The 19,825-nt window shown below is 33.2% G+C and overlaps 1 protein-coding gene across 1 annotated transcript in view; it reads left to right on the top strand.

The window, feature by feature from the left end:
• AGPS (alkylglycerone phosphate synthase) overlaps positions 1–19,825 on the top strand; it is a 151,368-nt gene that overhangs the window by 84,600 nt on the left and 46,943 nt on the right. Inside the window, exons 11-13 of the mRNA XM_059166946.1 lie at positions 2,958–3,085; positions 12,936–12,987; positions 17,684–17,760. Coding sequence (XP_059022929.1) covers positions 2,958–3,085; positions 12,936–12,987; positions 17,684–17,760 — 257 coding nt within the window. The remainder of the gene's footprint in view (positions 1–2,957; positions 3,086–12,935; positions 12,988–17,683; positions 17,761–19,825) is intronic.

Here is a 19,825-nt window from a genome sequence, read left to right as displayed (position 1 = left end):
CTGTGCACTATTTCTATATAAGCAAACTAACTGGCGTACAATGTTGCTTTTATCTACAATAAATTTACCTATGTCCTCCCAGTTGCCTTTTACCACATCCTCCACTGATTTGAGAGTGCTCTTAGGCTTGAACTTTTCCATGCTCTATTTGTTGCAAACAAAATAGTTTTCTTTAGAAAGAGATTAGGAACTGTTTTTTTGGCTTGTATTCCCTTCCCCCCCCTCCCTCCTCAGCCTCTTGAGACCAAATCTCTGAGCTTGAGTCTCTGAGCTTCTGAATCTCTGAGCATGGATCAGGAGGGGAGAAGAGGGGAGCAATGGCATTCTTTTCTCTGAGGACATCATCCCTACTTTGGTAGCTGAGTGTTAGGGAAAAGGGGAAAGGAAAACAGATTTTCTTGGTTTGCTTCTCCTGGCAAGATGCCATCTCTTTTCGAGCCAGGCTAAGGGCAGTTGGGACCATAGTATTAGTGTGTCACTCCAAGTAGAGCCTCTGTCCCACCAGGTGGGTACAAGAAGGGAACTAACTTCTTTCCATTCCCCTAACCTCTTGGTGGTACTTGCCCAGAATGTAGCCTTAGGAAAAGGTGGCTGAGAGTAGGGTAATGTGGACTAGGACCAGAGGTTTTTCTAAAATTAAAAGTCTTCATGTATATATTCCAGAGAAAGGAAGACATACATCCACACAAAAATATGTATATAAATTTACATGTATATTCACAGTAGCATTATTCATATGAAGTAGCCAAAATGTGGAAACCTGTGGAACTCTCAGCTCTAGGGAGGGGAGAGGGACTGGACATTGAATTAGTGGTTTAATCAATCATGCCCATGTATTGAAGCCTCCATAAAAATCACTAAAATGTTGGTTTCAGGGAGCTTGCAAGATGGTGAACACATGGAGGTGCTGGGAGGGTGGTGCATCTGCAGAGGGCATAGGAACTCTGAACCCCCTCCCCCATACTTTGCCCTATGCATCGTGTGTGTGTGTGTGTGTGTGTGTGCGTGTGCGTGCGCGCTTTATATTTTTAAAAAATTTGGAAACCCAAATGTCCATTGACTAATGAATAGATGAACAAAATGAATTATATATACAATGGAGTAATAGTCCACAATTAAAAAAGAGTAAATACTAATACATGCTATAATAGGGATAAACCTTGAAAAGAGAAGCCAGTCACAAAAGACCACATATTGTAAAATTCCATTTATATGAAATGTCCGGAATAGGCAAACTTATAGAGATTTTATGAGATTTATAGATTTGTAGAGACTTACAGAGATTTGTAGATTTATAGAGATTTACGAGATTAATGATTGTCTAGGGCTGAAGTGTATGTGTGGGGAAATGGAGAATGGCTATTTCATGGGTACAGGGTTTCTTTTGGGGGGTATTAAAAATGTTCTAGACTTAGAATTTTTTTTTTTTTAAGATTTTGTTTATTTATTTGAGAGAGAGAGCTGGGGGGTGGGCAGTAAGGAGCAGAGGGAGATAGACAAGCAGACTCCGCACCAAACATAGAGCCCAACACAGGACTTGATCCCATGACTCGGAGATCATGACCTGAGCTGAAATCAAGAGTTGGTCGCTTAACCAGCTGAGCTACCCAGGTGCCCCCTAAGCTTAAATTTTGATGATAGTTGCATATATTTGTGATTATACTGAAAACATACTGAGTTTTACCCTTTAAATGGGTGAAATTTATGGTTTGTGAATTATATTTCAATAAAGATGCTGAAATTAAAGATAAAGCCTTAGTCACTTTTGTGATCTTTTAAAATTTACAAGATATATTTACTTTTTATTTAAATACTAATTGCAGAGTTTTTGTGATTTAAAAATTATAATAGGGTCATCTTGGTAGGCAATCATTTGTATATGTGATGAGCATACTGTGATCTAATGTAGTTTACTTTTTAATGAACTCTTAGTTTTTTTTTTTTTTTTTTTTGAACTCTTAGTTTTTAATCTTGTATCCTGTATTGACATTTTGGGTGTATTATAAATGTACTGGGAGCTTTGATTTTTGTGATGCTTTTTATTTATTTCTGTTGTTATCATTAAGTTCTCTAATTCAGAGATTTCCCTCCTTCTTGATTCTTTTTTTATCATTCTCAGAAAATTTACTAATAGTATTAATAATTTCTACCATTTGTACATCAGAAACCACTAATTTGAAAAGCTTGGCTTTGTGAATATAATCATTTTAACCATGTCTCTTCAGATATTTTAGCATAGTTATTTAGATCTCATAGAATGAAGTTTATATTTAAATTGCTTTTCTCCTCTTTGATTTGTCCCTCCTCCGAGTAAGGAGGAAATTTCCACATAAGGAAAGAGCATTTGTTTCATCGGTGGTTCTCTTGTACTAGGTATTTATGGCAACTACTCTGTCTCTGAAATATCTGGGTTTTTTTTGTGTCTTACAAGGGCTTCTTAGTATTGCCATTGTCTTCGCATGAATTCCTAGGAAAAAAAGCAGGGTAATAATAGTCCCTCTAATTTCTTCTATCATTTTTAAATTCTCATAGAATTTTCTTTTTGCCCCAGCAAATTTTTCTCACAGTGAAAGTAGGCACAAATATCAAAATATACTTTTGTCTGAATGTTTGAGGTATACAAACCTGTTGTTTTTAAAATTTTTTTTCTTTTAATAGGTTGTAATACTTTAAAAAGTATTTAAAAGTAACCTTCTTGTAGGAAGGTTACCTTAAAAATGTTTTAAAGTATTTATACCTAACATAAGAGAATGTATTCCAAAACCTTTTTTTTTAGAAGTATAAAATTTGTTTAGTTATTTTTCTAAAAAGACTTGAGTAGCCTTTATTCCCCACATAGAATAAATAGATTTAAATATGAATAGAATAAATTAATAGAATAAATAGATAAAATAGATTTAAATATGATTTAGAAAATTGGCATGTGATATATTGGATTATTCCCCCTTCTTTTTCAGGAACTCTTGGTGTGATAACAGAAGCTACAATAAAAATCAGACCAATCCCTGAATACCAAAAGTATGGCTCAGTAGCTTTCCCTAATTTTGAACAAGGAGTAGCCTGTTTAAGAGAAATTGCAAAACAGGTAAAAACAACAACAACAACAACAAAAACCCACCCATCTATATTTATATTTCAAAAATTCTACTGCATAACTGATTTTGATATGTCACAGATAATTTCATATTTAGTTGTGTTATATATGTGGTTTTTACCCAGTTCTCTATGAAAAGGTAATGTAAAATCATCCCTGTAAGTGCAGTTATTTCTTTATATTTTGGTTTAAAGAGTGCTGTGTGATTTTAAGCCAAGGTAAGATGTGTACTTGGGTTGATGGCTTTGAATGACTCTGCCTTTAATGAATGTTGTATTTTCTTAAATTATTTTTAGGTAGGACATTTTGTGATTAATTTGAAGTATAATTTTTCTTAAACCAAGATAGGTATCGAAGTTAAAATAATGGCTGAATGTCAAGGATTAAAAAAAAAAAAAACAGAAATTAAGTATAGTATATCAAACTTTCTCAGTTCTTAGAATGTGCTACTACTAGGCCCTACTTTGTTTTATAATACTACCTAAGCTATAGTTTGAATTAAATAACATAATATAGCATAATATAACATAATATACTTAGCTGTAAGTTAAGAAGACTTCCCATTTTTTCTTTCCTTCTTAAAAAAAAGATGTATTATTGAGGATTTTTAAAGACCAGGTAATGCCATGTAATTTTATTTCTATGTTCTATGTGTCATTGTAGAAATTCTTGCATTTCTTTAGGCATTTGGTTCATTGTTTGAACTACAGTGGTTTTATACAAAATTTTATTGCACATTTCTCAGTAGGTAGGAAATCAAGGAATAATACTCCAGCCTGTTTCTTCTTGCTTTCTCCAAACTCCTAGAGTTCTATAGTACTTCCCATCAGCTGTATATTACTGGAATCTTGAGGGCAAGGTTGCTTTCTGACCTGACCCATATAGGTCAGCTTCCAGGTGTTATGAGCAGGGGGAAGGGAGGATCTGGTGAGGCAACGGAATGATATCCAGCAGCCATTCCATGTGCACTGTAGACTTGGTAAGGTATTGAAATGGAAAGTGGTCAAGAGTCTTATCTTCCCACCATCCCAAGACAACCACTCTTAAGTGGTTTAATGAAGTTAAAATTAGCAGAAATATTTTACATTTACTCACCATTTCCAGTGTTCTTGAGTTCATACACTTAGTTTTGCTTTCTGAGACCTTCATTTTTTTCTGTTCGTTTTCCATTTGCAGAACATTCCCAGCTATATAGTCACCTAATCTCATGGTTGGCAAAGATAATTTTTATAATTTCTAAGTGGCTTCAGTAACTTATCAGATTGCTTCCTTCAACAAAACTTAGCCATAGCCCCCTTAATCTCGATTGTCTTACTGCTAGGTGGGGGAAGAGTTTAAATAAAGAAATATAGTCCTGGAATGAACATTCTTGAACTTGTGACAGGTTACTTTGGTGATGTTAAAGTAAAAGCGAATGTTAATATTTGAAATTTTTACAAGAAGAGCTTGTAATTCCTAGAATTGGGGGATATTATGTTATGGTGAGAGAGCTAAAATATACAGTAAGTATTATGCTATGTTTGCTAAAATAATGAGATGGTATAATATTTATATATTATTTTAATATGTAAATATATCAGCACATCTTTTATTAAATATCATTAATATATTATGTATAATTCATGTACTATTAAATATTTGTAATATTTAAAAGCAGGATTATTGAATAAAGGAGTGGAGATAAATTTTAGGAGTAAATATTTGTTATTCTAATGTAATAACTGAGCACTGCAGTAAAGTTCAAGTGTGTTTTAATATTGTTGCTAAAACCTTTCTCATTTAGAAGCAAAGGAGAGTAATTTCAAATTTAAGATAGCCCAGCTGTTAAAGAGTAAAAGAACTATTTGCAAAACCTCATAGTTTTGCTCGAGGTAGTTAAAACCTAGAAGACTGGAAAGCTAGGTTTTTGTGTTCTTTATATTTATTTTGTTTTGTTTACAAAATAACTGAGTTCACCAATTACAAATTAGAACCATTTTCCATAATTAAATTGTATTTTCCTATTAATTTCAGTCTTAATGTTTTTTTATTAAAGTGTTTTCACTTGGTATTATAATTTATTCTTTGTGTTAAGTACTTTTATTTGCTTTCTCTCTGTCAAGCTTGATTATTTCCCTCCCCAAAAAAGCTTTATAGTAAAAGATATAGTTTATCTCTCTTGTTCAAGTTCTGAATGACATCTTTTTAACTGGCCATTGTTGTGTCTGTTTTTTTAATGGCAAAATAAGCAGGATTGCCACATTGGATTTTTTTTAAATCATAGAATTTATAAAACTATCTGGTATGTATATATTTTCAACAAAAAATCTCACTGAGGTCACATTCAGTCTATGTTGGCCAAATCTGCCCCTTCACAAGATCTCGACTCTAGAACACAGATTTAGTAGACTTGTGAAAAAGTGTTGTTATGTGATCTTTGAAGTAGAGGTAGACATATTTTGTGCTTTCCTGCTTTTCCATATTATAAATATTTGCATCTTAGGTTTCATTAATGAGAAATGAAGTACAAATATATCATAATCCTAAATTTATAATTTTATTAAAATGGAAATGTTGGATTTAAACATAGTTGCTATAATCTGATGTGGGTTTTGGTACAATTTAATATGCCCCTGGTAGAAAGTAACAGAGAAGAACTGCTTGTGCTAAAGAAAAGCAGAGAGTGAAATTTTGCTTCATCCTTGCATAAGTCAGTAAAAATTGCCCTTTTATTCATTTAAAGAATTCTTGGGATATTCACCAGTGACCATAATCTAAATTGACTACACAAAATTGTATTGGGTATATGGTTTGGAGTAAACCAAGGTGATGGTTGATAAAGTGCCACCCTGTGGTTAAAGACATCAAAAGAAAGCTCCTTTCTAATCTACAGTTTTAATAATTTGGCTCTGTGTACTTAGTAGTAGCCAGTTTTTAAAGACATACATACCATGTAACTAGAGAGCTTGCCTTGCTTTGAAACTGATTAAAGAGCCTAGATACATAATATTTTATCCTCAAAAATTGCTTGTATGAATGAAACAATTAGGATAGTTACTGCAGTTTGGAGATATTCTGCTGTTTGTGGGGCATATGTATTTTACTGTTGCACGTAAGCATTAATGTTTACCTTCCCTGGAAATGGGTAAATCTTTGTATTATGGTTTAGGGACATTTACATGTCCATTTACAGAATGTATAAATCTCGTAGGTCAAGAATGGAACTGTGTGCTGTAGTGCTTTGTAACAGTATTCTGAGGCAGAAAAATTGAGAAAATGATCACATTTTGGCATGAGTTCTTCAATTTGCAATTTGGAATTTCAACTGATAGCAGGAGAATTAAGATCCATTAAAATAGATGGTACATGGTTTATGACTGTGCCAAATTCTTGATTGAATAATGAGTTAGCTGCTTGTAATTTCTCACTGTCATTTCATAGTACTTCCATTTTTGCAGTATTTTCAGAATCAAGTTGCTTTTGAAATGGGAAACTATACTTTGGATATGTATCTTTTGGAAAGGTGTATACATGCTTGTTTACAATTAGCAAAGTGGGCTCTTTGCATATTTTCATCACTTTTCCTACTGAAGGAAATAAATTAAACAACTTTATACTGACAGCAGAAGGATTCTACTAAGTTCTCTCAACTAATCTTTGTCCATGTGAGGATTGTCCTCTTTCAATACTTCACTGCCTGGTGAGGAACTAGAAAGGAAGATTTAGTGGAAGATTAATGTGATTCTATCTTACAAATGGCAATCCAGTATAATCTCCAACTTAATTCAGTAGATGGGTAAGTAAGTGATTTTTAAGACTTTCTGAGAAAATAGATTTCCCTCTGGAGCCTCTCAGGAGAGGAGAAGGTGTTTCTTAATCAGAATATCAGTTTCAGGTGTATTTTATTATTCTCTTATTGTTTGTTTAAAGATGACCGTGATATCTTTATAAAGTATTAAGGGAAAAGTTTTGAACTAAGCTCAAAAGCAATTCTTGAAGTCTGAGGTTTCCCCTTCCCAGTAAAAACTTACGAGTTCTGCCCTGTAGTATTGAGGGAGGACCATTTGTTCCATTAATTGGAAAGACTGCATGTGTGGCACAGATCAGTATGCATTCCTCTGAAAACAGTCTTTCTCAGTATTAGAACTAGGTTTTTAGAATTATAAATTAAAAGGTGGCTTTTTCTCTCCCTTTTGACAAGGGGTGTCCCATTCTACCCACCATCACTTTTATTTCAAGCAATTTTAAACCGATATGATGTTGTTTTCTAGAGAGTTTAGACCATAATTTGGAAAGAAGTACATAGTTCATGTTTGACACCTCAGACTGTTATATCTCAGTTCTGATTGTTCTGTCTTAAATTTGATTTATCCTGGAGGGGTTGAAATAAATTAAAAGGAGCTAGGTTTAGCACTTACATTATAAAATAATTAAAACTTCTCTATATTCAGTGGTAATTCTTGGAAATAATTTGTTACATGTGGAAAATGACATTGCTATTTTATTTATTTATTTATTTATTTATTTATTTATTTGACAGAGAGAGAGAGAGATCACAAGTAGGCAGAGAGGCAGGCAGAGTGAGAGGGGAGAAGCAGGCTTGCAGCTGAGCAGAGAGCCCGATGTGGGGCTTGATCCCAGGACCCTGGGATCATGACCAGAGCTAAAGGCAGAGGCTTTAATCCACTGAGCCACCCAAGCGCCCTGGCATTGCTATTTTAAATGAGCCTGTGTGTGTGTGTGCATGCACGCACTCGTGAATGCATGTTCTTTCCTTCCTCTGAAGCAGAGTAAATAACCTCGCCAAATGTTTGATTAATTGGAATCTGTACTCTGTGATCCTGCAAAATGTATTAAACTTGAGGACAGTTACAAGACCTACTTTCAACCAAGAGCTAGTCAGAACAAGTCATTACACCCTTACAAAAATGAAAAATAAAAATGACGAACCAGAGACTGTTTGGCATTAACTTTTGGCTCTTCCCTTAATATAAATGGAGGGAAATACGTACTCTATAAGATGTATTGTTTCATTCTTTAAAACCAAGAGATAATTCTCTTGTTAAAGAACATTCTTATTGTTTACAGTGTGGACTCCTAGCTGTCACTTCAAGTGAGACTGATAGTTATACCAGTAGCCTTAAATGCTGTCTGATTTCATCTATGGTATCAGCTCTGAGGAAGATCAAATTACCTGTCTACATTTTAGGTTTTGTTTCTCTGGAGATTTGCAATTAACAGAATTCTCTTCACATACCCTTTTTTGAATTTATTAACTTATTTTGTGTGTGTGTATCTATATTTGAGATAGTGTGCTCTTAACTTTATATCCAACAAAGTACATTGGATATTGTGTAATTTAAATAGACATAGTTCCTGGCTTCTAGCAATCACTACAGATGACGTATATCATAATAAATTTTAGGTGTTTAAATTTTTGTATGGTTAGGTACAAGGAGTTTGGCATTGGAGCTTTGGCTTCTGATACAGTATGGGATTACTAGACTATCTCCCAAATAGACTCACGGTTCAGGAATTTGGGCTGTTCTAGAGTCTACACAGAATGTCTTGATTTACTTCTTGAATAAACAAGCCTTTTCAATACAAAGAAGATTCATGTGTTAACCAAGGTAGTTTAGATATAGGACAACCATTCAGTGCTTTTATTTTATATTTCATCTTTATGAAATTGGAATAGCAGAAATCTTGCTGACATTTGAAATGTTTTAGTATTGATTTGCCAGTAACTAGTTAACTAAGATATACCTTTACAAATAATGTGTCACATCTACAATGCAAGTTCTGGTTTTCTTTGTGATAAGAAAGAGATACGACTTAGTTCCATAAAAACAGATTTTGCAGAAATTTTCTGATGTGTTTCTTATAGGGATTATTTTTTGGAGAAGATGTTTGGATTGAAAAATCTGTTGGTTTTTAAGTTAGTTTAGAGAATTCTACTCAGTAAATAAGACTAATCAGTGATGGCTTTTTATTTTCCAGGTTTTATATTCAAGTAAATTCCTGGTTGAAGTGTCATTAAAGGGAAGAGATTGCCAGCTATTTAACTGAGTCAGTCTACACTTGTGCTCTCAGGTCAATGTAGTTATTTATTTCTTTTCAGATAGAACAAAGATAATTTGATATTTCCTTATTAGTCAATAATGAGTTTCTCATCTCTTTTCAGATTATTTACTAATATAAAGTATACTTGGGTACAAGTCAGATGACATAAGGAATTCTAGTAAAAATACATTTATCATAGTAGAAAATATATCAATTATTTCATTAACTCCTGTTTGGGTAAGCAGATTTTGTTTGAGTGTTCCTTAAATTCCCTGAATGCGTATTATTAACCCACCAATAAAATTACTTGTTATAACTGTTCCCTCTCAGGTTAGTTCTGACACAAACCACCAGGGGTCACTTTAACTCAAGGACCCTTTTCCCCCTTTCCTCATCTGTGAAACACTCAGCATAATTAAATAGCGTGGGAATGAATTTAGAGCTCAAATTCTCAGGATTTGTGATGTCTCTAACTTTTAAAGAAATATTTTTAGGTTTTCAAATGAGGTTTTTATAGCAGTTAAAACATAACCTGATCTTAACCATAGGTAGAGTTACACAGATTGAGTGTTGTTTTTTAAGAGTAATATTATTTTGATCTTTTGATTATAGGAGCTTAAACTTAATTAAGTTTATAGTGGCAAGTTTTCATGTAAAGCTCTAAGAGACTTTCCTTGCTTCGTGTTTTTAGAATGATGCACAGTCATTACAGATTATCAATAGCCAGAGGATCATAAAGCAATCTGGATGATGTTTTTTAATTTGAGAATTTATTTTATGAGAGAGAGAATGGGAATTTACTCATGAGACTTTTCTTGTGATAACTAAAAAACTCATTTACTGACTTTTAAAAGATATGGCACCATGAAAACAGACTAAATACAGCTATTTATTTCGTCCGTTTTAATAATAGCTTTAATAATGAAGCTATTATAAAGCTAAATAAACATTAAATAAAAAAAAATTTAGAAGTCAGTATTGAAAACTAATATTTATTATCTAGATACAATAAACTTTCTTAAGCTTTTCATTCTTTTGTGGTAGGTGTTAGTCTGTAACCATCTACCCTGCTTCATTATAAATAGGAATAGTACATGATTGACTAGTTATGTGACTCAGCTGTCAGGTTAAAATCGTGGTCAATATTATTGAGTATGAGTTGTTATATGTATGAAGTGCCCTGAAGCTTACTTAGTTTTCCAGTTTTTTAATTTGATAGTTTTAAGCATATAGAAACTTTAAAAGAACAGAGTAATGCTCCTCCGTATACCTACAAAATACATCTTGGGTATAACTGGAACGATTTCAGTTATACCCAAGATGTATTTTGTAGATAGTCTTTTCAAACCAAGATTTTATCAAGGTCTGCATATTTATTGTATTTAATTGTTTCAGAGATGGAATTCCACTGCAGATTTGCTGTACTAGACATAATATACTTCCCTGCCATTTTCTGGTATATGTGTCCTGTGCTGGTTGTTTTCATTAATAGCACTTGCTATAGGTATAGGAGTAGTAGAATCTATGTAGCAGTAGGAGATAGAAGTTACAGGTTGTTGTTAGGAATTTAAAAGTTGTTTTTTTGTGGGTGGGGGTGTATCTGGATGGCTTAGTCATTGACTCTTGATCTCGGGGTTGTGAGTTAGAGTCCCATGTTGGGTGTTGACATTACTTAAAAGTAAAATCTTTAAAATAAAGGTTTGTTATCTAATAATGATAGAGGGCTCTGAATTCTTTCTTATATGTTACTAGTGTGTGTAAGCCAAAACATATAAATATGTTTATTATATGATATTCTATTTATTTCACGAAGAAAAGAAACTTTGTCTAAGCAGGCTTCATATATCTTACTAGAAGTTGGTACGCCTGGGGCTCTTGGGTGGCTCAGTCAGTGAAGTGTCCGACTCTTGATCTCAGCTAAGGTCTTGATCTCAGGGTCTTAAGTTCAAGCCTTGCATGGACTCCATGCTGGGCGTGGAGCCTACTTAAAAAAATAAGAATAAAAATAAATTTTGAAAAAGTTGATATGCCTGTTCAATAGGAACATTTTAGGAAGATTGATTTTTCTTTAGTATTTTGGAAACTAGTTTGGTTTTTAGAAGTGTAACTCAATTACAAAGGTATCTTTATACAAAGATTTGAAATTACTCATACTGTATATTTTTTATTTTATAACTTCATAGTGAATAGTTTTCACATACATTTTGTTTCAAATATGACTTGAAAGGGGTGTGTGTGTGTGTGTGTGTGTGTGTGTACGTGGTATGTGTTAAGTCATTTTTTGGGAAGCTTTGTGATGTATTTGAAATACTGCTTTTCTAGCAGTCAGGGTATATCTTGGTCCTACTTCTGTCTTTTACTCTGGTCTATTTAGCAGTCTTAGGACCTTAGACAAGTCTTTTAACTTCTCTGGTTCTAATGTACTCATCTGAAGAATGGAGATCATACCAGTTCTGCTACCCTGAGGGCGTTGTTTCTTATATTAAGTAAGACATGTGAAGTTAAGTTAGACATCACAGGATTCTATAAAAGTAAGGCATAGATTATCATTATACTATATATATAAAATTACCTAGTACTGTTTCTTTAGATTTGGCAGTGACTTTTTAAAATACAGATTGAATTATCTCGCCTTTAGTGTCAAAGGTGAGTAAATAAATTGTGCAGTGTTCAAAATGAGAATCTAGTCACTTTGTTGGGTGAAATAAAATATGTATCGTGAGTGATTTTATAAAATTAAGTATTCATTTAATTAAAAGTGAATAGTAGCAAAAATGCACAATTATATAGTAAGTTTTGTTCTCTTGAATGATCTGTAGAAATCTTAATGTGTTGATGCAAATTTTATTGATAAATGTGAAAATTTTGTCATCTGAAAGTGACCTCTTGGTAGAACTTTAACCATGTTAAAAATTCACATAGAAAATAAAATTCTGGAGTCCAGCTTGCTTTAATGTTATGGAAAAATTATAGCTAATTAAACCTTTCTAGTGTTTGTGTTGTAGTATTTCAGCATCACAACATTTATATGGCTATCAGCTCTCCTCATTTTTCTTTCCTTGTAGCATTTACTGTGATGCCTAGACTGAATTTAACACTGGCGTAGGTTTAGATACGTAGTGTTATCCCTCAGAGTTTTGTTGCTATTCTATACAAGTAACCTTGAAAGATTTTAGAATTCTGGACATTGTCTGATAGTGTCCAGAATTTTCTATTTAAAAGGGATTATGAGAAGGGATAAAAAGGGGGAGTTCCTAGAGTTATGTAGGAAGGCATCACAGATAATTTTTTTTAAAAAGCGCTTTTACTCACAAAAGTTCCACCATCATCTTCTTCATCTTAAAAGTGTATATCCACCATCATCTTCTTCATTTTAAAAGATGATATAAGAACCTGAGGCCACATTATAATTCACAAGTGGTGTAATGTTCTAGGCATTGATTTTAGTCTTTGAAATTTCTTTGTTCCAAAATAATCCACTTTAAGCCCCAATATTTTGTTTAGGTGCTTCCATAGATCTTTGCTAAGCATGAAGAAGATCTAGTTGCAGACAAATTAAAAATCTGCAACATATGTGTGTATGTATTATACATGGGGATTTCTCCTTCAAGTATTTTCTAGAAGTCACTGATGTTCTGTCATCTTAAAGTTATATAAAAAGTTAAGATTTTTTTTTAATGTATATATTCCTAGGAACTCTACTCTTGATCTCAAAAACAGAAAGATGACATTTCTATTCTACCTGTCTAGCTTCTCTACAGTATTAAATTTATGTCACATTTTCTTCTTTTTACAATAGAGATGTGCTCCTGCATCTATCCGCCTCATGGACAACCAACAGTTTCAGTTTGGTAAGTAAGGAGTTGTCATTTTAAACACTGCTCATGAAGCCACAAAATTTGTGAAACAGCTGTTACCTGCCAGGAAGAGTACTGAATGAAGAAATAGGAAGATGAATGTGATATTTCCTGTCCTGCAGGAAGCTCTCAGTCTAATGAGGACAGACAATTACATAAAGAATGAGTGTAGGATTATTGTGGGTGTTGTGAAAGAAGAGTGCACTGGGTACCCTAGAGTGCAAATGAAGGGGTGGTTGAGCCTGTTGAATTTTGCTGCATGTTGACATGGGGAGTCAGGAAAGCCTTCTTAAAGGACGGTAGAGCTTAAGCTAAGTCTTAAAAGGAGATTACAAGTTTGCCTTTTCCCTTTACCAAATGTGTTCACTTATCAGCAAAAAAATATGGAATTGTAAAACCTCAGTGGCATGTTCGTACTTCAAATAGTTTAATATGGCTCAAACAGAGGGTGGGTGAGAGTTATTGCAAGAGATACCTGATGGGTGGACTAGGGCTTAGCAGGATCGATTTGGATTTTATCTTGTCAGCAGAGGGATTTCTTGTAGAGGTAATAAAATAAATTAGATTTACATTGGAGAAAACTCCATTCTACTAGCATTATGCAGGATGGAGTAGAATGGTGCAAGTGTGGACTAAGAGTTGAAATGCTTCAACGGGCAAATTTTGGGGGCCCTGATCAAGGCAGGAGTAATGGAGATAAAGAATAAGGCAGAGATTTCCCAAAGCTCAGTTTGTCAAGGTTCAGTAATGGGAAGAGTTGAGAGCAACTCCCAGATTTCTGATTTGACTGACTGTGTGCATTGAGTAACTGTCTAGAGGAAGAAATGATGATTTGGTGGAAGAGATCTTACAGTGGTTTGCCTCTAAGGTACCATTTGGAAAATCTGGTGGAGAATTCACTAGCAGATAACCATGTTTCTTTTTCTCCCTATTTTGCTTTAAAGTATTTGACTTTCTGATGCAGTCTATCATCTCTTTAATTCTAATTTTATTGCTTCTATATTTTTCCCGTATGCTGAAATTGAGTTTGGGATCCAAGTTTATAGAATTGAAGTCTTTAGAGCAGTCTCTGAAATTATAGGAATGATTGCTCAGTAGTAAATATTAATGGCTAAGATAGGCAGGTTTTTGTTTGTTCTACTTAAAAGCAGTTTAGATTTTAATTTAGAGGAGTGATTATTATTTTTTTTTAAAGATTTTATTTATTTATTTGACAGAGAGAGATCACAAGTAGGCAGAGAGGCAGGCAGAGAGAGAGAGGAGGAAACAGGCTCCCTGCTGAGCAGAGAGCCCGATGCAGGACTCGATCCCAGGACCCTGAGATCATGACCTGAGCCAAAGGCAGCGGCTTAACCCACTGAGCCACCCAGATGCCCGAGAAGAGTGACTATTATATAGAAACTTAAGGAAGTCATGTTCATATTATATCAAGAGTTAGGTTCTTCCAAGTTAGGTTCTTCCCAGTCATAGCTTTTATTCCTTTAAGTAAATTATTTTCAAAATGATAAAAGCTTAAGATAAATGTGTCCTATAAATAAAGAAATAGTTAAATCAAATGAAAATGAAGACTTCTGTGTGTTTCGGCCTGTATTTAGAGATGTAGGTCTTAAGAGAGCCATGTATCTGATTAATAATGTTGTATTATCCATTTATATGCTGTTGTTTTAGTGAATTATGTTAGACATAAACATATTTATAAAATTAACTGATTTGACTAGATTTGATTTATAATTGGGATTTTAACTATTTAAAATGAAGGTTTAAAGCAAAGTTCCTCAGGCCATCTGTCGTCCCTATTCCACATTCTCATTGGTCTGTCTAAGAACATGTTCTAAAGCAGTTTCTACCATCTCTAGTCTGGACTGTATCTCTTCTTTCTACTGTTTACATGGCCACCCTTTACATGGCCATTAAAGTGATTTGCTGAACAGACAGATCTGATTCTGCTTCTTGGCTATCTATAACCTTTTTGATTTCTCACTACTTGTTGAAGCCTTTCCATCTATATATCTTGTCATGGCTCCATGATCAGGCAACTAAAGAATAACACTTGGCACAGCAAGGGATGTCTAGGACGTTTTACTAGCTGATTGGCAGTGTTTGTACCATATTGGTTGTTAACAAAGCACAAGCCTTACTATTAGATGTTATTATTTTTAATTTCACTTTTACCTCTGATGCAACCCTTCAATTTATTATATTGAAATGATATGTTTTAAATATTTTGAAATGATATATATCATTGAGTATATTGAAATGATCTGTAGATTTCCTCTGAAAAACTAAAGTTTGTCAAATTTAGGGGATGATTCTTTATCATTTTTGTTCTCCTACACCTGTCATATGATAGGCCCTGATGTTGATTGACTTAATCATCCACTTAGCAAAAGAGGGTGAACAAATCTTGAATAGCGCTTAGTACCATGCCAGGCACAATATCAGTTTCATAGTTTATCAAATACTCCTCACAACTGTTCCTGAAAGTGACTCCCAATTTACAATGACTCAAAGGCTACATATTTCAGCCAAAGCCCACAGGTTGTATCTGGTAGGGGCAGGGTTGAACGCAAATCTGACTCCAAGGCCCAAGACTTTTTCCCACCTTTTGAGCTTGCTTCTCTGAAATGTTGGTATTTATTAAATAACTAAAAATGCTTAACAGTGTAACAACACCAAATTTACTAATCAGACTGTTCAGCTAGTAAATTTGAAAACCTAGTTCCTTCATTTACTATACAAAATAAAGCACAGTAGCCAAAATATATTTAGAATGTAATTAATTTGAAAGGCAACAATAATTTAAGAATAAATACAAGGTCATATCCTCTTAGGTGACTACTAATGCTTGACACACTTAAGGATAGTATCACTTTTATGATGATTATTCTTCAAAGCTATCATGTCAACTCATTATTTGGGATATATGTGACTAAGTCCCACTAGTGTTAGTGGAAATTGTGCAAATAAATTTCCATGTGTTAAGGTGACCCTTAAGGATTATTTCACATTAGTGACTTTTGGAGTCATAAATTATGTAAAGATGTGTGGATCAGAAGGCTTATATGGGAACAGATAATTTCATTTTTTTGCAAGAATATGATTAACATACACATTTATGTTTATTCATTTCTAATTATTAAAGTAGGATAAATTCCATTTGGGACAGGAAGTGAATATTTTGATGGTATGTTATTTCTAACTTTATACTTTCTAGTAATAGTATTTTTTAAGGCACTGTTTATGCTGGAGAAACATTTTTTGACAGGGTACAGTAAAAGAAAAAAAATTTCCCAAACATGTGATCCAGGAACTTGGAAAGATTGCTAGGTTGATCTCTATCTAATCTGCCCTTCATATTTGTTGTTTTTTGTTTTGTTCAGTTATGGCATGGATAGCTAACTCTTTACCTCTGGTTAAGACTTATGTTACTTGGTGTTTCATGTCACAGTTTCCTACTGTAAGTAGTAGAAATATAGTAAGTATAACAGATTCAGATTCTAAAAAAGAAAAAAAAAAAAGATGAATGGGGAAAAAAATACAAGTCATTGTATTTTCCCTGTAGAAATCTCTCCCCTCCCCAACCAAAGAAACTCCTTTGCTCCTTGCACCTATTTTAAAGAAGAGATCTCTGTTTTAAGCAAACAAAAACAACATCCCAAAATCTTTTTTTTTTTTTTTTAAAGATATTTTATTTATTTAACAGGCAGAGATCACAAGTAGACAGGTAGGCAGAGAGAGAGGAAAGGAAGCAGGCTCCCTGCTGAGCAGAGAGCCCAATGCGGGGCTCTATCCCAGGACCCTGGGATCATGACCTGAGCCGAAGGCGGAGGCTTTAACCCTCTGAGCCACCCAGGCGCCCCAACATCCCAAAATCTTAAAGCGGTTTTTAAAAAATAAAATTTTTATTTGAAAATAACTTCAGATTTACTAGAGACTTTAAAATTCTTTATAAAAATTCTTTGTAAATGGTATGCCCCATTTTTCTGAATGGGGGCTTTAGCACTAAGGCCAGATGTATGACTCTTAATCTAACAGTCATGGGAGTTAAGAAGTTGTTACTCTGAAAACAATGAGAAAACAGTAAAAGACTTTCACTCAATTAAGCCCAATCTGCAGGCAAAGATGTTAATTTAACAGACTCTGAGACACTGTTTATGTTATTTTGGCAATTTTAACTCTCTGGGTGTGATTAAGGAAGCAATTACTAGTTTTATGCCAAGAATTCTGGAAGAATTAAGAATTAATTAAGAAACAACCTTAAACTTGGCATTGACTGCATATTTGGTTATAGTTCTGAATGGTTTCTGCATAATTATAAAAAATAAAAGTAAACTCAGCCACCATTGGCTGTTCTTAATGAAATAAAAATTAATGAAGTGATTTTACTATGTATAAACTATACCATTGAAAAATAACCTAAACTATATGTAGTATTTACATATAGTAATTTGAGTTCAAAAAGAAACAAGAGAGGTTTTGTACAACAAAAAGAAAATTGTGACTTTTGAAAGAAAATAAAGTTAAAAGATGTAGATATTAATATCAATATGCTATATATAAAACGTAGGAAGATTTAAAAAATTGGAGACATGAAACATTCACTTTTTTAGGATACTTAATTAAACTAGCCTCTTAATCTTTTGAAAAAGAGAATTTACTATTAATTTAAATTATGAACTTTTCTTCTTAGGTCATGCTCTTAAACCTCAGGTTTCTTCTATTTTCACATCATTTTTGGATGGCTTAAAGAAATTTTATATTACAAAGGTAGGAATTTTTATAAAATGCTAAAATTGTAAGTGCTTATGATATTTTGTTTTCTGTCTTTTCCCCCTTCACATGTACCTGTTATCAAGTATGTTTTTTCATGGTGTTATGTACATTTTTAGTTATTATTTTTTATGTTGGAATATGTGTTTTATCAAGTAAATCAGTTATGCATTTAATTTCAGAAATAATTTTTTTCAGATATGAAGTTCCTAAAAATAACATCAGTTTCATGCATGTAAGATTTTTTATAGTTTTATTTTTTATTTTTTATTTTTTTGTAGTAGATATCTGTATCTAGTGAAATGAGAATGTGGACTTTTTTTTAAATCATTGCTTCATTCCTTTCCTAAAGGGTTATGCCAGCTTACATTACCTCTAGGGACACACCCGTGCTGTTTCTTTGTTCCATCCTTGCTATGGCATGTGGGAGTTGTGTTCTGTTATGTTCTAAATGTACTGAATCTGGGGGTGGGGGGGAAGTCGTACTTTATTTTAGTTAGTGTTTCTCATTGAAATTCCAGTGAGACCCATCATTTCTTTGTAATTCCTAGTACAATTTTTGTCTGCATTAGTTCAGTATGGTTATTTTGCTAGGGGTGGCAACCTCGTGGTTTTTTTCCCTTGGTACTTTGCATGTACCGTTTGAGTAATGGGATTATTAGATGCCTTTGTCTTAAATGTTGTGAATAACTTTTTGAGTCAGGTGACTGCCTTTTAATTAATTAATTAACTAATTAATTAAATTGGTTGACTCCCTTTTTAATAAGAGTTTTTCTTTTTGGTACAAAAGTTTCAAAATTTTGTATCTTTTCCTGTGATTATTTAACCACTTTTAAGTTGGGAGCATTTCTTCTCTCTCTTGCTTTTTTTGTTAAGTGGGAATTAAAAATTTTTTATCTTTATTACTCTCTGAATTTATTTCAGTTTTATGATTTGAGATAAAGCTCTAAATTAACCTTCACCCTGTACTCCCCCAATTGCTAACCAGTTGTGGCAGCACTATTAACTATCTAATCCCTGCTTCTCTTACATTGACTTGCCATGTCTGAGACATCTTATGTACTGACTGAGGATGTAGACTCCATTTTCATGTATCAAATACTGTATGATTTCTCTTATATGCGCAATCTGGAAAAATTTTCAAAAAAACACAAAAAACCAAGCTTATAGATACAGAAAACAAACTGGTAACTGCAAGAGACAGGGGTGAGGGGTAGGAAAAGAAGATGAACTTCTTTTGCTTTTAGGGGTTGAGGGGTGGAAGGAGAAGGCGAACTGTTTTTTTGTTTGTTTTTTAAATTTATATAAATTGAATTTTAAAAAGGTATCACATTTTTTTAAATGGCTTTTGTTTTTGAAAAATTAAATGGATTTAATTGCTATAGGTCTAGTTCTTGTTTTTTAGAATTTTCCTTGTTTTCCATTATAGCCTACTGTTAATCAACCTAGAAAAACTTTAGAAACTCCTCAGCATCTTAGGAAGTCCATTAAGGTTTCTATCAGAATTGGAATGAACCTGTATATTAAGTTGAGCAAGAATTGACAGGTTTATATGCTTAGTTGAGGCATTCTAAGAACATATGTCTTTATAATCCATTTTTAGACAATGTTTTCCTAATGAGGTTACATACTTTCTTTTATGGTTATTCTTAGGTATTTTAATTGTATATGTAAGATCTCCTTTGAAAATGTTATTTAATAAGAAGTTATTATTGGTATGTAAGGATGCTGTTATTTTTTACTTTTTGCTCATGTTACATCTTGCTAATTCATTATATTCTATCATTTGGTATTTTAATTTGCTTCTTTATTGCAGCTATAATTCTTAACATGTTCTATTGTTGTATTACTTACCCATATGACACTATGGCATACTTTGAAAATAAGTATTTTTCTGTAGCTTTGTTATTTGTAACAACCTGAATAGGTGCATTAAACATTCTTTTTGATTCATATGTAAAATTCCAAAGCTCAGTTTTAAAGAGTTGGTATCTTTGAGCCCAGATCGGAAGGAAAAATGAGCAAAATGTATTTTGATTTACTGTTTTGTAGGATAAGACTT

The sequence above is a fragment of the Mustela lutreola genome, chromosome 3 (genome assembly GCF_030435805.1).
Source record: "Mustela lutreola isolate mMusLut2 chromosome 3, mMusLut2.pri, whole genome shotgun sequence".
NCBI classification, from domain to species: Eukaryota; Metazoa; Chordata; class Mammalia; order Carnivora; family Mustelidae; genus Mustela; species Mustela lutreola.
The sequence above is the reverse complement of the archived record's forward strand: the minus strand, read 5'-3'. Positions and strand labels throughout refer to the sequence as shown.